The following is a 23820-nucleotide window of genomic DNA, read 5'->3' as shown; positions in this document are numbered from 1 at the left end:
AATTTTGCAATTCTTTCAATGTGTTCTTGTAATGTCTTTTCTTTGTATGCCTTTTGGATGTATCTTTTCTTCATGTTACTGCTTTGTTCTTCAAAGATATGGGCTTATATACAGTTGCGTCTTAGGTATTGAAATTGACCCCCGGGATGTTATTTACCCATTGTCTGTGATGATTGCTGTTATATGCTAACAGCGTTCCCGCTAGGCTGTATCAGCGGGGCGCCATGCCCTGCCCTATTTCTGAAGGGCAGAAAGCACCCTGCCCTCCTGCCACGGCGCCCTGCTGAACCAGGCTGTGGGTTCTGTCCTCCACCCGCGGGGCACAGTGTCCCACGGGTGGGGAAAACGGCAGAGCAGCTGTCACTGCCATTGAATGGAAGCTGTGCTCTCAAATCCTGGTGCAGGTGCCACAGTCCTCTTAAGATAGGTCTCTCTCAACCAACGCGTTTCGATACTTGAAATATGTATCTTTTTCAAGGCATACTGAGAGACTGTGCTGGTAGGGTTTAAATACCCATCCCAAAAACATGCATTGAAAACGTAATGCCAGACATGGATCTGCTAACTTCTAAATCCTAACTTTAACCCCTGATTTCCTCCAGTCCATTTAGGGTCAGAACACCGTTTCCGCTCACTCCAATTTCCCGCTGCCCAGATAATAATTGCGGGACTTCATATCCATCTGTTGCCGTCTGTCGACGAATACGTACTTCCGGCGGGACCGGATGTATGTCACGCGGCGCTTAGGGATGACTACTTCCTCCTGAGTATTTAACACATGGCTACTGCAAGTACAGTTTCCGTGGGAGCTCATAAAATAATGGTCTTCAAAGTGCTACATTAAGATGGCCACCGCAAGTAAAAACCGAGTTGAATCTACAATTAAATGGGCGCCGCAAATACAGCAGAGCTGGATGTTAAACAATCTGACGGAACGGTCCGTGTTTTATCCGGAAGTTGTAAGCGGAGCCATGTGTTAAATACTCAGGAGGAAGTAGTCATCCCTAAGCGCCGCGTGACATACATCCGGTCCCGCCGGAAGTACGTATTCGTCGACAGACGGCAACAGATGGATATGAAGTCCCGCAATTATTATCTGGGCAGCGGGAAATTGGAGTGAGCAGAAACGGTGTTCTGACCCTAAATGGACTGGAAGAAATCAGGGGTTACAGTTAGGATTTAGAAGTTAGCAGATCCATGTCTGGCATTAGGTTTTGCATGCATGTTTTTGGGAGGGGTATTTAAACCCTTCCAGCACAGTCTCTCAGTATGCCTTGAAAAAGATACATATTTCAAGTATCGAAATGCGTTGGCTGAGAGAGACCGATCTTAAGAGGACTGTGGCACCTGCATCAGGATTTGAGAGCACACCTGGGACGCCCGGTGGACTTTCTTATACTTGCCTTTTTTGTCTACTGTTACAACATTGGTAGACATGGACATTTGGTGAGAGGCCACCTTTTCTCTATTTTTATGTAATTTGTGATTTATGTTTTAAATTGTTATTAAAAACAGTGTTACACTATGGAGATCTTTCTCTTTAAATTTTATTGACTGCATATGGAACGAATACATTGAAAGGAAGAGTGTTAAGAGGGGATTACATCTATACAGAAAAGATTATCCTGATTCATGACTGTCTGTCTACCTTGTTTGTAGACCACCGTATTTGGTAGGGGATCCATCTCTACGTACATAAGACTGTGTTATTTTATGTTTACTGTATCACACTATGGAATATTTCTCTCTTTTCTTTGAGTGTTATTGAAAAGAAAAAAACCAGAGTGAGATATATGGGAGAGAAGTTTTCCATTAGAGCGCCCTGCAGAATCATTTGGTGATATCTTTCATATTGTTATTATCTGTGGGTTAGATAGGTGACACCACTACACCATCAGATACTATTGGGCTGCTACAGCGCACTTATCCGTGACACACATTTTGTCTTACTACTAATATATTGTTGCCATTTACTTTTTTGATGTTGGTTCTTGTCTGGATGCTGTTTTCTTTAGTGTAAATTTCAAGATCCAGGAATACTACCATATTTCTGCTATAGGTAGTCGTAAATTCGTAAATTCCAGATTTAGCGAGTTCTTGTTTACATATATAATAAACTCTTTCAATCGTTCATGGGAGCCATTCCAGATAAAAAACATATCGTCTATGTACACAATTTTAGCAATGTACTTGTTGCTCCAGATGTTCATATCTTTCTACCACACTACGAGAAGACTTGTGTAGCTATGTGCAAATGATGTGCCCATTGCAGTGCCGCGTTCTTGTTGGAAGAATTTTCTGTCGTACCAAAAGTAGTTATGGCGGAGTATGAAGTCAATGTTGTCCATAATGAAGTTTATCTGGGTGTTTGTTATGTTGGTCTGGTTTGAAAGATAGTAGCATGTTGCTTTGCATCCTGCATCGTGATTTATTACAGTGTATAGTGATTTGATGTCATTCGTGCATAGCGTGTATGTGCTTTTCCACTCTATTTGGTCTAAAATCTGGAGTATGCGCATTATATACAGTAGCTTTGTTGTTTTCCCACAAGTTCTTGTAAAAAATAATCAACATATTTGGAAAGATTTGATGTAATTGATAAAATGCCTGACACAATTGGTCTTCCCGGTGGTTGTTTTCATCTTTATGTACCTTTGGTAGGTGTTAAAAGGTAGGAATTTTGGGGTGGTCGATATCGATGTAGTCGTGTTCTTTTTTGGTTAGTATTCCCATTAATAAGCCTTCATCCAGAATTTGATCAAGCTCCAACTGGAATTTCTGTGTGGGGTCTTTTTTCAGTTCTTTATACTGTATGTATTTGTGCTTCTAACAGTTTTCGGGCTTCTCTTTTGTAATTTTCTCTATCTTTGATGATGACACCCCCGCCTTTGTCTGCAGGTTTGATAACTATGGAGGTGCCATTTTTCAGATCCTTCAGGGCTTTTCTTTCATCTGGAGTAAAATTGTAGGTTGTCCTCAAGTCTGGCGATGTAATTTTCCATTAGACGTTGGAATGTCTCAATATGTGGCTTGGGAAAAACGTTGATGGAGGTTTGTACGTGGTATGTTGATACTCCGTTGTGAATGCTGTAGTTTATAAACCAATCACATTAATAGTGTCAACAATTGACATCAAGAAAAACAATGCTAATAATAACAACATAAAAAATTACGTTAATAATGGACATGTAGCAAACAGTGCATAATCCCTGGGTATGGCCCAATACTAAATATTCTCCTTTCTCCAAAAATTGAGAGTATAGTCTTTTTGATAAAGTCACTAGTTATTTTTGAGGCTGATTAGCCTATGCAGATAGATGGAAAGTAGTCTTTCGATAGGTTATATTACCTGCAAAACTCATGACCCTTGTTGCCAGAGTGTGTAACGATGACCATTGAAAATACACACCTTTTGCCTGGATGTTTATGCGCTCAACCCGACCAACGGGGAGCGTCTATCATTAGTGGCTGTCCTTTTATATTCTGGGGTTTCAGGTGTAGCGATGATGAAAGCCCCACTCAGTGCCACTCACAGCTCCAGCTGTATAAGTTCTGGGAGAAAGACCTACTTGTTTACCTGGGGCGGTATTGAAGGTCCCATCTCGTACTCCGTATGCCTCCAGGCAGTGCGGCAGTGGGACTGAGTCCATTTCCCCAGCTGGCTTCTGGACGAGCCCTTGCTTGTTACCGGGGATGATGTTATTAATCCCTAGGAGATGGTTATAGCCGGGCGCTGCCGCCAGAAAGCCACAGGTTTCTGTAGGTGCATACAGGAGTTGGGGTGAGCCGTGTCCACGGGATTGCTGTAGCATAGAATATCGCAAACATTTGAAAGGAGTGGCTTCTGCTAACTCGTTTGCAATTAATATCTGCTTTCACTCTCTTCTGGCATGTTTTTTTTATTAAAGGGATGTAGGTGATTTTTTTCTCCTTTAAGATCTGGTAACTTCTGTAGTTAAAATATGATGTTCTGTTATGCATATCACTGTATTCTCAAAGCTTGTTCATGAAGAGAAGATAACCGCTTCACTGTATATTACTATTCCTAAATCGTAGTGTGGATATCTATATTCTTTTTATAATTATTTTACTCATAGTTTGCATGCCTGGAACTTCTACATTATGGGAATTGTAGTCAGTGTAATCTCTGTATTGTAATTCCAGGGCTTTGAAGGTTGCCGGGCAGTATAATTACACAGTGGAATTCAGTGGGGTTGGAAAACCACCTCCAGAAAACGAAGATGTTGGCTTCTGCTCCCAAATTGGAGTATTTAATAAGAACTACATTGAGAGTGAAGAATCAATTAGTAGAAAGAAGAAATACTCAAGTGTTTATAAAACTGTAAGTATTGTCCATGGTTCACATATTACTGTTGCAAATATTGTCACTGCCATGTGCTTCTGGTGCCTTCATTGGTCATTTTGCCCTATGGAATGAAATGCATTTCAGGAGCATAAGCTGATATATTGTGCCTGGCACATGTTGGCACATCATTTTGTGGAAAATGTTGAAGTTTTATATGATTTCCAACCGGATACCGATCTGCTGGACACTTCTTAGTTGTATAAGATGAGACCTGCACCTCTCCACCATAGAAGTTTGTGATGTTGGATAATACTGATTGTGGGTTTGCAGCCTGATAGGAGGTAAGAAGGTGTCCAACTGTGCCCCGGAATGAACAGAACTAATTGGTTAAGAGAGAGTCTCCTTGGTTTAAGAGTGTATGGTGTACCCTGTATAACGGATATGATACTCTGGCCCTGATTCAGAGCCGGACGCTCTGACAGAGCGCTCGCTCTGAATCAGGGCCATCCCTCCTGCTTTTTGGAGCGGCCAAAATGATGGTCGCGATGGTCAAGACAATCGCGACCATCGGGCTTGCGACGAGACACTTGCGGTAGGGTCTCGCTGCCGTAAGCCCTGGAGTGCTTTTGGGTCTATCAGAGCCAAAAGCACTCCCACTGACATCACTAGTGATGTCAGTGGGGCCGGCCCCAGACAGTAGGCGTTCCCATGGGAACGCCTCCGTCTGGGTAGCCACGCCCCCGGCACGCCCACCAAAAGGGGCGTGCTGTCAATCACCATCGACAGCACGCCCCCTTTGGTGCGAGACCCATAACGACGGCTTGGCCGTTGTTATTCGGGTCTCATGTATGCACACGACGGAGCCGCCTCCATTCTGCGCATGCGCACTTGGGCGACATCGACCCGCTTGCGAGCGCTCAGCGCTCGCGAGCGGGTCTGAATCAGGCCCTATGTTCTTTACTTAGTATGGTACTGTAGATTTGCAGGCATGCAAGAGAGAACTTTTTCTATCTTCGATTTATTTAAGTCAGCAGAGGTGGATGGCTTTATACAAGATGTTTCTCCATGTATAAGAAAATAAATATGTGAAACACACGTCAGGTGTCAGTCCAGGAATGCGGCATCAGGGACTCGTCACTTATATGGACGATGGACGTACCCACCTTGCCAAAATTGTGTGTTTTCCCTTAGACATGTGGGTGCAATTGTTTTTATATCATTCCTTTATTACCAGTGTCACACTATTTAAGTATGTTTGATTTTAGGAATAAATTGAGAAATATAAAGGACCAATCCTGGAAAGAATTCCTCATTTTAAAAAGCTGTCTTTTCACTATAAGAAGGTGAGCCTGGTTATATCTGAGGATTGAGTGCAAAGGGCCTGATTCATATGTGGCGCTAATACATTAGCAGCTGCTATCCCGTGCGGTAATATGCTAATGCTACAGTCGCCTGGAAATGTATGGAGACACCCACCTGCGGACTCAAAGATCCAAGCAACTGCTTACAATTATGCTTCGGTAATCTACCATCTGAGTAACCCTATGGCCGTGCAGAATGGCCGAGGGAACTGAGACGCTGGCGCCATATATTCTGCTTACGGGATCGCAGATACACTGCCTGAAAACGGTCCCAACAAGACTGCGTTTTTGCCGCCACTCCCCGTTATCTGTCTGTCAATCACTTGTGAATAAACGTTCACTACAACCGCAATTCAATCACCGTGCATTGCGTCACCATGCAAATGCGCAGTCCACCGATAATCGCTCAACTGCGTGAACATCAAATTAAATGTCCATATCTTAAACAAAGTTACAGATGTGCTTTGTTTCCTTTTGCATGGAGAAATGCCTTGTCTGATGCCACCACTGCTGACTTATAAATCCATAATGAAAGGAACAAGTTTGGAGTGTACTGAGATCACTTCCAGCTCAGCAGAAGGCCCTATAGTTCTGTGTTTTCCAACAGGTGACTGTGGGCCTCATTCAGCTTGGTTCGCAAAATTGCGAACGCACGTACAGTATCTTGTGCGTGTGAGAACATGCAGATGACTGCCACCGCAATTAAAAATAAAGCCGCCCAGCAGTAAATGAAGCCGCCCACGTCCCTTCGGTCTATAATAGCGATTGCAATAGCAGGCTGAAGCACACGCAATCACCGATTATTTACTGGCAAATGCAGCTAAAACACTTTCCACAGCAATCGATGTTCTGATAGTAATGATTGCTTGTTGTGCACACGCAATGAATGCTAATTGTACTTTTGTTCTGGCTAATTTACTAATCTGTAGTATATTGCGCTGTTGCTCTAATTCTAAAGCTTTTTTACCACAATATTCTGCAAACAAAAGGTATATATATAGATATATAATTTGAAAACTATAATAAACTAATGTATAATAATAATTACACAACACATTGTATATGCAAACAAACCAAAACTAACTTTTATTTTTAACAGAAAACTTGTTAATGATTTAATGAGAAAAAAAAACATGTAAAGCAAGTCATTTAAACAATTTGACTTCAAAACAAAAGGATCAATACTTAAACACAAAAAAACAATAGTATTTCAAAAGTATGAAAAAGCAGAGTGGCTTTGCAATGGAACATATGCATTACACCTTTCCTACTACTAATGGGGCCCATCCATCAGCAGTGGATTGCCGTGATCCCGCGATGCGGCAACCCAGCATCGCGAGATCGCAGAAATCCAACATGTTGGATTTTCCCGATTTGATGATCGCTATCAAAAAATGATTGCAATCGTCAAATCGCAGACATTTAACATGGAAAATGTCTGCGATCTGGCGACGGATCGCAGAACATCGATGGTGGGAGGATGGCGTTTCCACCCGGAAACGCCGGCACTTCCCATCGCATCGCCGGATCACAAAATCCGGTCTCTGATGTATGGCCACCTTAACCCAGCCAAACACTCACTATGTGATGGCTGTCACCTTGCTAATTGCACTTCCAGGAGAGCATACACATCGGTAACATTGAAAAGGTTCAGATACATTTGCATACTAGTGGTTGATCAGTGCTTACTGAGGAATTACTAACTGCCCTGCACGCTATGAGACCACACACTGCGTATGTGATTGCATTGTCTAATTTATGCACGCCCATGCAACGGTGTTGAAACGTGCTGACGCGCCTGCGTTCGCCCGACCACCGCCCGTCACCACCCACAAATGCCACTTCCTGTCAATCACTCTGTTAACAGTCTGCGAGGCCTCTGCAAACGCAGTTCCCATCGTAAATGCTAGTTCGCGCACTGCGATGCATACGCAATGAAAATGAATCGACTGATTGCATGCATATTTGCAACAGTGTTCCTTGCTGAATCAGGCCATGTATTTGTTTCTTGTATTTTGTTTTTATTAAACACAATTAGTTAAAGTTCCTAAGTAAATGCTTCTTCTAATGTTGACTAATTTTGTATAAAAAGGTTCTTCATGTGGTCTATCCAAGTCTTCAGGAGGAGAAATACCTGCGTCAGGCAGTACTGAATGTGGCTCTATCCCATGCACACCGCATTAAAACCAACTTTCTGCAACATCTCTTTGCTGATGAAGACGATAAAAAGACCAACATGACAGACCATGAAAATAAATCCTATATACAGTCAAAATGGCTTTCAAGTTTGCAATCTGTACAAATGAAAGAGGAGAGCACAGGCCTACAACCTTTTATACAAGGGGATACCATTCAGGTCCCACTGGAAACACTCTTTACTATCTCAAGGGTGAAGGAACTTTGTGGAAGTCTAGATGTCCTAAGAAATATGTTAAGTGGTGAGGTGACACTAAGCAGTGATGGCAGCACCATTGTATATCCTGTTCATTTAGAAAATGACTGATATGATAAGTGCAGAATGAATCTGACTTAATTCTATAGCAAGTGTATTTTTCATGTGGTGCTTTTTTTTTATATTTGACAATGGCAATAATTTTGTGTTATCTGTAAATAAGTAGTATACACAATACATAATTTAGCTTTAGATTGTATCAGCTACAGAAGCACATGTCAAGGGCAGCAGTATTTAAGAGCTGCAATTTATTGATTGTTTTATTTTTTATTTAATGATTTTCCTGGATTGTGCCTGCCTTGAGCCATAAGATTATCATTCAGTTTGGTCTTCAACACAGATTAATAGCCAAGAGAAATTCCAGGAAAAAGGTTGTTAACACTGCAGGTATATTTACTAAAGGCATGTTTTTTAGAAGTGAAAATGTTGCCCATAGCAACCAATTATATTCTAGCTATTATATTCTAAGAGGTGCTAGATAAATGTTAAGTAGAATTGGATTGGTTGCTATGGGCAACATCTCCACTTCTTAGAGCATGCACTTTAGTAAATATACCCCTGCATGTTCAATCGTTTCCACTGACAATGCCTCCACTTCACACAAATTCTCAGCTTTAGAAACGAGCATTATTCTTGTTATCACTCGTTACTAATCTTAAATGGTGCTCCAACCAATCAGCTCCTAACTGTCATGTGTTTGAAAAATGACAGTAGCTGATTGGTTGGAATACCATTTAAGATTAGTAACGAGTGATAACAAGAATATCACTGGTTGATAAATCTTGGCGTGTTCTCTTTGCCTAGTAGAAAAAGGTGGTTGTTGTGCCGGTAGTTTCCCTATGTCTGTTAATCAGCAGGGGTTTCTGGCATGGTACCTCTGCTTTTCTATTATTTTTGTGAGGAGGAGAGGTAAATAATTATTAGGCAAACCCTCCTTTATGGGGTATAGGGCATGTGTCTCTATCCACACCATGTGTACAAAAGTATTTAGAAAGTTAAGAACATAACTGTTGTCATTTGTTGTTGTCATTTGCAAACCAAAGCACACAATTTAGTTCTAGGTTCCCACTGAAAGAAAACATTTCAGATCAATTACAACAGTGTTTTATGCTTAAAATCACACTGTTTTGTGTATGATGTTATAAATACAAGTAGTATGTTTAAACTCTGTAGCTATGTTTTTGTAGTTATTTTAGGGAATTTCTGAAATTTGATTAGTTGAACTGTAGTTTCATGTCTACTATTGACCTCATTGCTTGGTTCCCACTGCTGAGAGAGAGTACCTAAATCTAACAAACCTAGATGAACTCTCCAGATGTTCTCCAAAGGTAAAGTATATACAGTATTAACATGTCACATGTGTTTATAAGCATTTAAACACCTATTTTTGCTATTAAATATACATGCAAAAATGTGTTTAGTAGAGTGTGTGTGGAGTTTAACCACTGGAGTACTAGGGACAAGTCTGACTCGTCCTCAGCATATACTGTACATCATCTTCAGCACTGCAGTGCTGTAACTAAGAATTACACTTTCCTGGCAACCACTGGTAAGTGGGCAGGAGGATGCACACTACTGACGTCATTGCACTGGTGCAGTGATGTCACTGAGGGTCTGGGGCTAACTCACCAGTATAGAAAAAAAATCTTAAGTGCAGGGCATGGAAGAAGTGGAGACTGAAAATAACTTTCTTCCCCATCCAGGCAGGGTAGACCTCTTTTTCAAACTATTCGCCACTACAGAAGTTATGTGGCGATCACTGGCTTCCACTATCTCAAGGGCACCAACATTTAAAAAAAAAAAGACTCTTTAGTAATTGGTGATCACAGACAATAACAGAGGTATCCCTCATTTAATGCATTAAGGTTTTCAAATTATATACCTTGTTGGGCTGCCATGTTATTCCTATATATTGTGGATCTTACTCAGAGATGTACTCATAAATGCGCAATGCAAGTAACGGAGCAAAGAACCAGCAATACGACAAGAAGTGCGGCTTTCCTTTGAGTACAAAAAATACTAAGTGTAAATGTATGTACATTACAGTGAATGGTCTGAAAGCATAATGGGTGCAGGGTGTGTGGTGCACACTGGCCCCTGGGTCCGGGGGGGGGGGCTCTCACCGCACACCCTGCACCCATGCGTTTTAATACTCACCCCTCTGAAGTCCAGCGTCTGACTGTAGCGCTGAACAAAATACCTGGAAAATGGCCGCCATGGCCATTTTCCCAGGGTTTTGCCCATGCGCACTAGGGGAATCACAGGGAAAATGTCGGCCGTGCCATTTTCCCGGTGATCTGCGTACACTCTAGTGCTCAGAGTCTACAGGTGCTGCGCTGAGTGCTGCTGGCCGCCGGAGAGAGAGGAGTAGAACCGGACAGAGACTGCACACGGGCCCCCTCCTCTCTAGAAACACCCCTACCTGAGAGTGCAGATAATAAGTATGCAAATCAATTGCAGCATGTGATTTGATAATTGAACATGATGTGATTATATATTTTTTTTATAAACAACACTAATTTACATATGGGTAGCCTTCCCAAACTGAGTAGTAAACATACTTTATTTTTGCAAAACAAGCATTCAATACAATTTAGTCTTACTCTTAAACTACAGTGCAGCACTTTAACTTAATTTCTATCATGGTTGTGTTTTTGACGCATTTGATTAATCAGACGCTGCCATTGTTATCAGCTTGCAACTTGCACTAGGGTTTTAGTACCTGCAAGCCGTGTCCCACCAACCAGGAGTATATATGACTTTTATAGCACACCCTTACTGTACTGTAGCCTTGTCTACAAGCCCCCTCCAGCCCCTGGCCCTGCCCCGTTGTCGTATGGAGTCGCAAGTGCAAGTTGCCTGAAAAAAATAAATACATTTGTATATGAACTTTAATAAAGAGTCGAAAAGAGCTGTAACTTGTGTTCACAATACGTTACTGTAAGGTTTCATTCAAAATAGGAAAAACTAGCAAATGATCCTTTTTTTCTGTTTTGGATAGGTAGATTAATACTGAAACAAAAACTACAAAGTATTTATTTTTTTATATAAAAAAAATGACACACATTTTGCTTTTAGTTAACTTCACTGCAAAATCAATAAAGAGAAAACACTTTTTTGGTAATTTTTAATACATTTTAGTTACAAAGGGGTTAAAAAGAAACACATTGATGTATACATAAACTTTACATATCTTTGGTATACCTATAAGCTTAAATTACAGAGTCTATTGTTATTATGTTCATTTCATATGGTCCATTTTTAGGGACTTATAAAATGTTGTTTGTTATTTATCCCTGTAATAAAACAGTGTTGGAAAAGGAAAGACTTTCATAGTGAACCAATGCGCATATCAATGTCATGATAACCCTATTAACTAGAAATAACCAAGATATAAATGTTGATCATAAAGGTTTTTCAGTTTGACATTTATATTCAACCTTTTTTTGTTAAATGATAAACCACTGATACTGATCTTGATATACAGTAGAGCACAGCGTTTGCATATGTCAGACATATATGTATAGGTGATGTACGCTTACCTGTTCCTTTGCACACATTTTGGATAGCTAAGTTGCCCATATCTACACTGACTCCGTATAGAAAACTTCACAGTAAACTCACGGTTTTCATATCCTGGCTTACATAGGAAATCTACAAACTCTCCATGTAAAAAGTATTCACTATCTAAACTCCATTTCAGACGCACTTGACTTCTGTCCATCTCTTCTTTGGATAGAAGACACGGTTCTAAAACAAATCCATGAACAAGAATAGTTCAGATTACATGTTTAATAACATACAGAATGTATAAATGAGGGGTGTTCCCCAACATTGCTCATAGATGCAAATCTGCAGTAAAACCACAGCCTCCTGTCAGGCATTTGCTTTTACTGTCTAAATTGCACTACACTAGTAAAACTAATAAGCAACTAGCTTTTAATGTCTGATAGTTTTAAGCTGGGTACACACTATATGATGTATCGTACGATATATTCTGACGTGGTTCGAAACGATATATCGTACACATCGTATAGTGGGCCTTATTCAGATTTTTACGCTAACCCGATGATTAGCGCAGATCTCTGATGTATTGGGGTCAGTCCATGTGCAGAATGGATCCTGCAATCTTGCATGATTGATGTACTGCAGAGTTTGGGGGGTGAAACTGGAGTGATGGCTGTCGCCCCTGTTTTCTGGGAGGGACAAGGCTTCGGTGAATGCAGATTTCCTGGCCTCGCAAGTGAGTGGGTTAGGCTGTGATAAGCTTCAGCTTCTGCAGCCTGGCCAAAGAAGCAACAATAGCAACATCACTGGGATGGCAGATGCAGCAGGAGGTGTCTGTTTCCTACAGACACCTCCTGCTGCATTAGCATTTTAGATGGACGGAATTGCACATCAGGCCCAGTGTGTATGCCTGTCCCTTGTTCATTGCATCGCCCATCTGCTGTTCTGCAGACAGATGGGATGATGCAATGAATGACACTACTGTTACATGCAGCATGTAACAACACATTGTGCCATCATACGCTGCATCGTGCAGTGTCTACGGTGCGTGCGATGTATCTGTACATCTCATGTTGCTGGGTCGCACCCTTGTATGGTGCGTACCCAGCTTTAGAGACCCTTTGAACAGTGTTTATGAATACACTTTGTTGTAGCACAATGTGGCTGCTATGTATACAGAAATAAGAAAGCTAAAATTGAGCATATTCATGATATCTTCCCATACTAATTTTTTGAGTGGTTATTCAAGTGGTTGGGAACAGTCAATAGTTACATTAGGGTAGATGCAGCCATTGCTTATTATAGGGGCTGATTCTGAGTCGGATGCATCTGCTGACGCTTTTCCATGCGATATGCTAATGTGAGTATCTGCCTCTCTTTGTCAATTATCCGTTTGTCTTCATGTGGATGCCTGCGCGCACACTGTTTTTGCAGCTACAGGCAGGAGCATGGCCAGAACATTGTCGTGTTCCCCGGTGATGATATGCCCCACATTGTAGTACCCTCAGTTCATATTATTCAACAAAGTAATGGCCCCAGTTCATAACATGCCTCGTTACAGTGCCCACCAGTTCATATTATACATTACAGTGCCCATCAGTTCATATTATGCACATTACAGTGTCCCCAGTTTCTATTCTGCCACACTATAGTATATCCAGGACATATTGTGCCACATTACAGTGCCCACCAGTTCATATTAAGCATTACAGTGCCCACCAGTTCATATTATACATTACAGTGCCCACCAGTTTCTATTATGCCACACTATAGTATATCCAGGTCATATTGTGCCACATAGTGCCCTTCAGTTCATATTATGCCATATTACAGTACCACCAATTTAGATCATGCCACTTTACAGTGTCACCAGTTCAGATTATGCCACATTACAGTTCCCACAGAACATTGTAACATTCAAAGAACACTGACCCATTACCAGTATACCATCTTCTACACACACCACTCACTGAAAAGTAATGTCACCCCATTAGGTAGCCTTATTCAATTTAGATGTCTGGTAGGAGAGTATATTCCATTAACCTCCTAATTTATCTCACATCATTTCTCAATTGTGACCCTTACCACGGTAGTCCCACATCTGCAGGGCCTTCAAGACTTAGAAGATTGCAGTTTACAGTGAGTGTAAAGACAGGAGAGGAGGGGGCAAGGACCAACCAGCTCCTACCTGAGGGGGATACTACCTAATGCATAAAATTCCACTTCTGTGGAGATCTTCTTTATTTTAGCACACTGTTCCTTTCTCAGACAGTCCGAGCCTTGGAGCTCAATCCCCTCTCCCCAGCTCACATTATAAAAGCTGTAGTCAAGAAAAGTAATACAGTGGTGCGCCCTTTAACCAGGGATCATAAGTGGATTACTAGCAGCTGACATAAAAAGGATACTGCCAAAGGTTCCTTAAAAAACCAAATGAACAAAATGTATATGTCTGCGCTTATAACCACTAATAAGGAATAATCCAGAGCTTTTATTCACAATTTATTAGCAACGTTATACATTATAATGACATAAACAATAAGAACTGCAGTTCCTAGGATAATGGATACAATATTTGATCAAATGACAATATGTAACAATCAGTGCACTGAATAATATATTGAAATAAGTATCCAAAAAATTGTCCCAACTGGTAAAAGATACCTTTAAAAAATGTCTTGTGAACAATAATATATGTCCTGTTAATTAAAATATAAATGCATGGCCCCTCTTGGTAAAAAACACACACCATGTGTGTAATGGTGTATTAATAGCTTTTCCCCATGTCCAGGAAATAATGACCGACAAGATGGAACTTTGTAGCAATGTTACTCACCGCTCCCCTGTAAATGAATAACACAGATATCCCGGAATCCTGGCTTGCAATTAACCCTTGGTTTGTGGTAAGGTACAATGCAACTCCTGTGATAATGGAGTGGACAATAAAACGGCGTGGTTAGCCTCCGGCAGTTAATAGCCTGCTGATGATTCCACGCACTGTGCTGGCAGAATGAACACCAACAGAGCGCGGTCAGCCTCCAGCAATATACGGCCCGTTGACGACTCCACGCTGGTGTCTCCACGTCCTCAGTTGCCGCTCGGTATAATAACTGACGGGATCCGGACAATTGTACCACTGGTTGGCTAGGTGCAAATATGGTGGGTGAGCTGGTTGTGAATGCTATAACGGCTGGATAGAGTGATCCAATATAAAGCCTTGGTGAGTCCCAGAACCACTGCAGAAACTGGTTTCTTCCCTTGACGCGTTTCTCCCCTCTCACAGGGGTTTTATCAAAAGGTAATCAAGAAGTCTACTCTCCAACTGTGCCTGGCTCACTGATTAGCTCAGGTGTGCCATTGAGGGTGTAACAGGAGTGCGGGAGATGTTTCATATCCGAATCTAGCTTTACTGAGTGGGAGAGACCTCCACATATATGAACGCTGACAAGTCCTGCTAATTAGGCCAAACAAAGGGCTTGACCCAGTTGCTTAGTAGTCAATTCCAGGAACTTGGTAGACAACTATATGACCTGGTCTAGAGCTCCCTAAGCATCTGGGTCTTAAAGCTATGGCACCCTCTGTAGCTACGTCCATGGCCACAGCTGTCACCAATAGCATTGAGAAGTACACCCACTCCATGCTAGGTGCAAAAAAATCCATTTAAAACAGGCATCCCATCTCTGTCTGCATGCTGCAAATTATGATGAAAGTCACCATACACGCCCACAACACTCCACAAGACTGATCAGTACTGTGTGATCTCATGGTTTTCATCCAGAAACTCCCATTTCTTGGATAGAGTACTACATTATCTGATGGATCAATCTGTCCACACATCCAACTGTGTGCATATGCATTGTCCGGTGCATGTGCAGTCTGCTATTGCTTTCTACGGCACATGCACAGTTTGCAGATACCTGCATGATGCATCCACTATCCATTTCCACTTCCATTTGACTCAGAATCAGCCCCATTGTTTGCCAGAACTACAATATATCTTTAAGAAGTGGGTCCCCGGAAGGACGTCATGGATAGGAAGATGGAGACTTCTTTAAATAAAAGCTTAATATTTTATCAGGAATCTCATTGAAGTAGGTATCACCATGGCATCAGTAGCCAGAGCCCTCAGATTATTGAAAGACACAGTCTATATGGATGTCAACAAGAAAGTAAACAGGCTATACCTATTAAAAAGTGTATAAATAATGCAAAGAGGGATATATTCTGGTGTGTGAGGTTTCCTGGGACACCTTTGCTTTTTCAGCAAGGTCTATAGCATCAGTACCAATGGTTAGGAGAGCCCTATGCTTCGGTCCTTCAGCCAAAGATAACAGGTAATTGAATTGGCTCTTCTCTTTTGGAGACAAATTTCACTCTAACACCTGTTGAGAGCACAATATGCAGGCAAATAGGCCCATCCCATCAAAGAGCAATCTTGTTATCATATTGCGAAATGGATACATGATATAGTTCAATCAGTTTCCCAAGAAAAATTTCTTTGTACAGTCCAAGGGGGTATATTTACTAAAGTGTGGGTTTTTAGAAATGGAGATGTTGCCCATAGCAACCAATCACATTCTAGCTATTATCTGCTAGACCGTGCTGGTTAAATGTTAAGTAGAATCTGATTGGTTACTATGGGCAACATCTCCAATTCTAAAAACCTGCACTTAAATATACCCCCTAGACTCCATCAACCTCAGCTAGATTCTTTGCACCTTTCTGAGGGCCTGAGAAAAGTCCTTAGTTTCTTGTGTTTGGAAAGTAAAAGATTTTTACTTTAAACTAGTCCTTGTCAGAAAATCCTCAGGAGCCTTTCACGCTGTTCTGGACTTAAGAATACTGAACAAATTTGTCTATACCAGGCATTTTCGCATGGAATCAGGAAATTCAATCCCCACAGCCATCAGCAAAGGGATTTTCTTACATCCGAATATCTCCAGGACTCCAAGATACTTTCCTGTCCCGAAGCCAGCTTAGCACTGGAAGTTCTGAATCATGGGACAACACTTCCAATTCACCTGTTTGCCTTTCGACCTAACAACATGTCCAAAAACATTTCCAACTTTGCTGGTGACACTTGTATCGGAATTAAGGAATCAGAGGGTCAAGATTTGACCATAATTCTCTGTAAAGCGCTGCGGAATATGTGTGTGCTATATAAATAACTGGTAATAAATAAATAATTAATAATTGGACAACATCCTAATGATACGAAGGTTGGAAAATGCTGTCCATTCCACGACATTGAAGGAATCGACCTTCTTACGTGAACATGTCTGGATTGTGAAAAGGACTAGAGTCATCACAGCAAATACAATTTCTGGTTGATACCATAATAAACAGAGTAACTCTGTCAGAAGAAAGATCTCAAGTTCTTGGCAAGTCTTGGCAAAACAGCTGCAGATCCATCAGCAGATAACAGTGTGGTAAGGACTTTAATTGCTTGGAATGTTTTCCTCAACCATAGGTGTGGTACCCTGGGCAATGTGGCACATGCGTAATCTCCAGTTTAGAATATCTGACACAGTGAAATCACAAGTAGTCTTCTCTGGAATACCACATCATCATTATCAAGAACCACCAAGTGGTATTTCACTTAATTGCTAAATTCAAAACTAAAGAAAAAGGATACGTCACTCTTAGAGCTGTAATGACTAAAACCAACTACAGGCTCCAGTCCTGCTGACTGGGCAGATCACATCCTAACAAAAACAAAGCAAGGTACATGGTCATGGGAAGAGACGGAACCTCACATAAATATACTAATATTGAGAGTAGTATGGAAAGCAGTTCAATGTTTTCATTAACAGTTACTGGGGATGTAACTCAAATAATTTTGGTGGCAAGTCAGTGTCATTTATAAATCGCCAGGGAGGTACAGAAGCAAAGCTCTGATGGTGGAAGTAGCAATGTTAATATCTTGGGTAAAAATATATCTAAAGTCACTTTCAACATTTCATGTAGGAGGCAGTAAAAAAGATATCTAAAGCCACTTTCAGAATTCCATGTAGCAGTCAAGGAAAATGTAGTGGCACAATATCTAAAAGTCAAATTGTTCCACGGGAATGGTCTTCTCCTCAGATAATCTACTAATTGCAGAAATAATTGGGCTTCCTCAAGTAGGCATTATGGAAACAAATCAGAATACCAATGTACCCAGGTTCTTCTGTCAGCGCAAAGCGAGGGAGTGAATGTTTCAGACAGCCTATGTATATCCTCTGTTTCCTCTCATATCTCACATGCTAAGAAAATTCAAAAATTACCAATCCTTCCATTTTGGCCTCAGCAACAGTGGTTCCTGGTAGAATGGGAGATGGTTTAGGAAGAACCACGGCCTCTGCCTCTTTATAAAGATTTATTGCTCCAAGGTCCAGGCTTTTACCCATATATAAAACAATTACATTTAATGGCGTGGGAATAATGCCGTTGATGCTCAAAGATCAAGGGGTTTGAGAATCTGTAATCAACCTACTCTTGCAGGCAAGAAAGTACAGCTCTTTGTTAAAATATGACACAGTCTGGTAGAGATTTATTAATAGGTTGCTGTTTTGCAAAATCGCCAAAGGGTGTTGCCTGTAATAACATTGTCATTTTAAAAACTGATGTCAAATGACTGAAAATCTGTGATTTTGAAAAATTATTACATTTCACTAATGGTGTAAATCTAAAACATACCCAGCCAAAGCTACAGTTCCACTTATTGTTGACTTTCTGCAGTGTGCATTGAGTAAAGGTCTTGCCTTATCAGTACTAGGGGCATGTTCTCCACAGAGACATTTAACTCATAATTATGCAGCATATGCTGCTTAAGTTTCCTTTGCAGCCCCATTACCATATTGCTTGGGTACATTGCAATGTAATGGATCTCATAGAGGATTGGAGAAAAAAACAGCAAATTATATTTCCTGATAATTCCTCTTGCTTGCAATACTCCATGGCAGCCCAGCTTTCCCACCCATGTGTCTCGGTATGATCTGTTTCCATAGACACCTTGGGGCACAGACACTCAAAGTCAAAGAGGAAGAGAAAGAGCTAGATTAGTTAGGGTCTGGGGGGATTTTTTTTTCCAACCTGTTTCTGCCTAAGTTAGAAGGGAAGCAACCCATTGTAATGGCTGCCATGGAGTATTTAACTAAAAAGTAATTATATTTGTTTATATATATATTTAATGTGGTATAAGGAAGAGGTGTAACGCTTTGTAGACCATTATATAGGAGAATGCATTGTATGGCTTTTAGTATTAACTGAGGAGTTCGGTGACCAGATTAAATCAAGAGGCTGTATACACGTCACGGAAATACGAGGTGACTGCTACTATCCATTATAATATCCAGTAGTTGGTGAGTCACGCACTTACTGTACCTGATGACTACTGAAGTGATTACATCAGAACTGACTTTATAATACCCGTATGTAAGTGAAATTAGTGTAGGTTTATCCTATTTTAAATTTGTGTGAACGGCCTTCAGAGATTTTATAACACTACTGATGTTTAGTGATATAATCACTTTAGCATTCATTAGGTACACAGCTACACATAAGTATTTAAGCAATAAAATATTTTATAATGTAAATCTTAAAATTCAGCTAAAATAGTCTTAGGGGGGTATCCAATTAGCAGCGCTAAAGTGGCGCTGCTAATTGATCACGGCGGGGCTATCCTATTAGCCATAAAATGCTGCCCGACACCGGCACTTATCTTGGATATTTTTCGGGACCTGATGTGTCTCGAAATTTAATCCACGAAAAATGCATTTTTTTCACCACCTAAATGGCGAAAACACATAGGTCCTGTTTTCTGAAGAATTATTAGGTTGAAATAAAAACATTGGTGAAAAATGGGAGTAATCCCCGTTTTTCACAGATCACGGCTATCCATTAGTGCCCGAACTATGTTCAGGGCTAATTGGATACCGCCCTTAGAGCTCCTTGAAGTTCACGGCTCTTTATAAAAATAAATTACTTTAAATACTTAACTCAAGGGTGTGAGAAACTAGAGAGGTGAAAATCATTGTTTACCTATACAGGTTGGTGGAGATTCCCATTGTCCATTGAAGCAGCGTATTGTACTGTGGCCATTCAGGTAGTGATGTTCTGAACACTGGTAAACAACAAAGGAGCCAGGCATATAGGTTTGTTGTGAGGCAATGGGTACACTGTGCTTTACAATAGGAGGATTTCCACAAACCTTCATTGTATCTGGAGAAGTTCAAAGAGATTTTGTTAGACAATTTGTGTGCACAGTATAGCACAGAAAAGGAATAGAGATGTATTGTTTCTTTTGTACCTTTCTTTCTACAGGTAGGATATAGAATTTGGCCATTTTGACAGAGTCCTTTCAGTTCAGAGTATGGCAACATGTCAAACCCATCCATGCATTTAAATTCCATCATATCACCATGTAAAAATGTTGAGTTTATGTCAAAGCTCTGCTCCAGATTCTTTTCTTTCATCTGGGTTATAATGGCAGTGCAGGGCGCTGCGACGAAATGAAATAGCTTTTTGTTACAGCAAAATGTGTTTCTTATGCTATCTTATAATAATTTTGTAACGGTGGTGGCAAAGACCTGGAGACAGGTAGCGCTGGTAGTATTATTATTAGTATATAGAGCTCCATAATCTAAATCCTAAATAGTACAATACGGAAATAGTAATATAAAAGTAAACACAAACTTTTTTCCAAGTTCCCTTGATTTAAGAGTGTCATTCTCATGAGGAAAAAAATATTTGGATCCTATTTGTATTACATCAGAGAATGGACCAGAGAGCTTGGTTTCTACCACTGTACACTCTACATTTACAGATAAGCATTCTGCGTTCATTTCTACAAGCTTTTTGTCTAATTATTAAGGAACTAATTGAATAAAAGTGACTACACTATGATATGATACCTCTTCCTTAATTTGTATGTATTACATATATATATATTTGTGCAACTATGGGGTGTATTCAATTAGGCTGCGAAAAGTTGAAATCGGCGATAAATTATCGCCGATGACGTCATTTTCGCACGTTTCAATTATCCCCGTATTCAATTTCAAAGACTTTTCGCAGGTCCGAAAATTCTTTGAAAAAAAACAGGGATAACTTTTCACCATGTTTCACATGGCGAAAAAAAGGGCAGAATTGGGGTTTAGGGGTGCAGGCTTAAAAAAATAACCCGCACCCCTGGGAATGTCATTTAAAACTAAACTGTGTCAAAACAAGTAAAAAAAATAAAATAGGGACACCCCAAAAAAATGGGGTGAAAAAAAAGGGAAAACAGTGTTTAAAAATAGGGAAATAGGTTCAGGGGTATTCTGTAAATATGCGGCAGGTGTTTTCTAGAATAGGCTATTAGCGGCAGGTGCATTTTTGCAGAATTTTTTAAAAATGACTTTAGGGACTTAAAAATATGCTAGTACCCATTTTCATGTACCCCAAATTTGATGGGACCACTTAAAAAATGAAAAAAAAGCCTAAGTGCTCTTCTCCATCACTTCTTCGATGTTGGGAAAAAACACCTGCCGCGGCTATTTAAAAACCCAACTTTCTTCTACAGGCAAAAACGGGGGGTACCCATAATGATCCTCCATGTCTGGACATCTTTAGGGGGTCCTACAATTATTTCCCGAAAATTCCAGTTTTTTTCGTAGATCCCAATTCGCTGGGTCCAGTTTTCACTCATTTTAAATGGAATACGGGGATAAAGCGGGCACGCGCCCTATACTTTATCCCCAGAAAAGCTCCGATGTGGAGTGAAAAGTCCAGCACGGACTTTTCGCTCCCTAATTGAATACGGCCCTATGTGTGTTTTTTATATGTACTATAGCAAAATTGTTGTAATGGTTAGCATTACTGCCTCACAGCACTGAGGTCTTGGGTTTGATTCCCACCACGGCCCTAACTGTGTGGAGTTTGTATATTCTCACGTGCTTGCGTGGGTTTCCTCTGGGTACTCTGGTTTGCTCCCACAATCCAAAAATATATTGTTAGGTTAACTGGATTTTGACAAAAAATGAACCCTAGTGTTTAAATGTGTATGTGTACATGTGATAGGGAATATAGTGGTTTCTTTAATAAGCCTTGGATGGAGATAAAGTGAACAGAGATAAAGTCCCAATTATCTGCGGGTGTGCAGGCTCCCGATTATCTACGAGTGTGCAGAATGGGCCCTGCGTAGTCGCATGCAGACCCTTGAATGCCTCTGCCTGATTGACAGGCAGATGCATTTAAGGTGCTGGGGTGGGGGCGGCCAGCGTTCCCGGAAACGGGGTGTGTCCACCCTGTTTTCCGGGAGTGGCCAGCCCAGGATCTGCATTGATCAACGCACCTGGGCTTACTCAGCTGTCCACCATCGCAACCATCGACCACCGATGGTCGCGATGGTGATCCCAGCCCGTTGCAGTGCTGGGATTGCAAATGCAGCAGGGGGTGTCATACACCTCCTGCTGCATTTGCATAATAGCAACCATCACAATTGCAAAGCTGTCTGCGTGCAACTTTGCAATTGCGATCCTTGCTGAATCAGGCCCTTAGTACACATGAGAATTATACTACCCCTGCAGAGAGAGATAGAATTAAAAACAATAAACCATTCTCAGCAGTCAACATACATACTTATATGTATGTATCTAGCACACCAATGCACGCTTATAATGCAAAACAGCATTCGGCTTTTATTGTACTCGTCTAGTCAGGTACCATTAAAACGCTGTAATTTCTTGCAATGCATTCTACTTGTCACTAAATTCCCTATTTATACTGTTCTTGTACTTTCCTCCTCAAACTGGAGAGTAATTTGGGATTTAAGTGAGGTGAGGGAGTGGCTTTAACTTAAAGGGTGTAATTATTACAGCAGCAGCAGCTCTGTGACATTGTCTATGAGAGTGTGCAGGAGTAGGCGGAGCAGTGGCACAAATATGCAGTAACTAACCTTTGAGAACCAGGTTTACCTTAGGATATTATATATATATATATATATATATATATATATATATTTACCTTAGGATATATATAATATCCTAAGGTAAACCTGGTTCTCAAAGGTTAGTTACTGCATGTTTACCTTAGGATATTATATATATATATATATATATATATATATATATTTACCTTAGGATATATATAATATCCTAAGGTAAACCTGGTTCTCAAAGGTTAGTTACTGCATATTTGTGCCACTGCTCCGCCTACTCCTGCACACTCTCATAGACAATGTCACAGAGCTGCTGCTGCCTGATTAGTAGGAGAGATGAGAGAGCAGCAGACCTTTGGAAACCGGGTTCCACTTATCTTCTACTGCATGTATAGATTCTAATGTTCACACAGTAATAAGCAGTTTTATTCTTAAGCATTAAAGGATAGTGGTAGTTGTTTTAAAATGATTATTTTGTAATGTACTTATTTCCTAAACAGTTTGTCAGCAAAATAACAGCAAAATCCAGTGCATTCTTCCTATAGTGATCATTAATAATGCTCATTGTACATTAGTTTACTATATATCAGGGGTACTCAACATGCCACCGTCCAGCTGCTGTGGAACTACACATCCCAGCATGGCCTGCTACAGTTTTAGCTTGTCCATAAAATTCAAACTGTAGCAGGGCATGCTGGGATGTGTAGTTCCAGAGCAGCTAGAGGGCCGTATGTTGAATACCCCTTCTATAAACACTCTACTTACGTAAACATTTGGGCTGATCAGACCAGGTTCCAAGTATACAGTGTAGAGTTTGTGATCCCTCCATTAAATGGTAGCTGTGACATCTGTAGTTCACAGAGGAGCCACTGATATACCTGATCAATGGGGCATCGATAAGCTCAGCATTACTTATTGCTGGTGGGGTTCCACAGTACTCAATACTAACTGAAAGAGCTACAAAGAAAAAGACAACAAAACCTAACATTAACTTTTAGGTCCTTAAACTAAACTGATCCCTAAGTAAGAACAAATATAACCACACTTCACAGTACCGCAGCCAGAATTTTGTATAATGATATTTTCTGCAGAGTATTGTTTTGTGTGTTAGTAGCTAGGAGCTTTATATTTAACCTCTGCAAAGATTTTCAAGTAATTGTTAACTGTATGCAGAAACATAGTGATATTTTCTTTTCGACTTTATAGCAGCCATAACCGATGATTTAACATATTAATTAGCTGAGTAGAGACAGGAAAAAGAAAATAGTGCGACTCCTTTCTTTTGGTGCTTCTTCCT

At 40.6% G+C, this 23820-nt stretch overlaps 2 protein-coding genes across 3 annotated transcripts in view; one reads left to right on the top strand and one right to left on the bottom strand.

The window, feature by feature from the left end:
• The window catches only part of HENMT1 (HEN methyltransferase 1), a 42331-nt gene extending 33607 nt beyond the window's left edge, over positions 1-8724 (top strand). The window contains 3 exon segments of the mRNA XM_088464120.1: positions 4165-4342; positions 7760-8167; positions 8169-8724. Of these exon segments, the coding sequence (XP_088320246.1) occupies positions 4165-4342; positions 7760-8167; positions 8169-8189 (607 nt within the window). The 3' untranslated portion in view covers positions 8190-8724.
• Positions 8725-11657: 2933 nt separating this feature from the next.
• The window catches only part of LOC148442245 (coagulation factor XIII B chain-like), a 100565-nt gene continuing 88402 nt past the window's right edge, over positions 11658-23820 (bottom strand). The window contains exons 9-12 of one of the 2 annotated variants that reach the window (XM_088464126.1): positions 23289-23460; positions 19914-20105; positions 19646-19825; positions 11658-11869 (exon numbers count right to left, since the gene is read on the bottom strand). In XM_088464126.1, the coding sequence (XP_088320252.1) occupies positions 11658-11869; positions 19646-19825; positions 19914-20105; positions 23289-23460 (756 nt within the window). Of the gene's footprint in view, positions 11870-19645; positions 19826-19913; positions 20106-23288; positions 23481-23820 lie in introns of both variants that reach the window. The other variant, XM_088464125.1, reaches the window with a different exon arrangement.

Source organism: Taudactylus pleione, unplaced genomic scaffold (genome assembly GCF_031769625.1).
Source record: "Taudactylus pleione unplaced genomic scaffold, aTauple2 ptg001594l, whole genome shotgun sequence".
NCBI lineage: Eukaryota > Metazoa > Chordata > Amphibia > Anura > Myobatrachidae > Taudactylus > Taudactylus pleione.
Note: the sequence above shows the minus strand (reverse complement) of the source record. Positions and strands in the feature narration are given on the sequence as shown.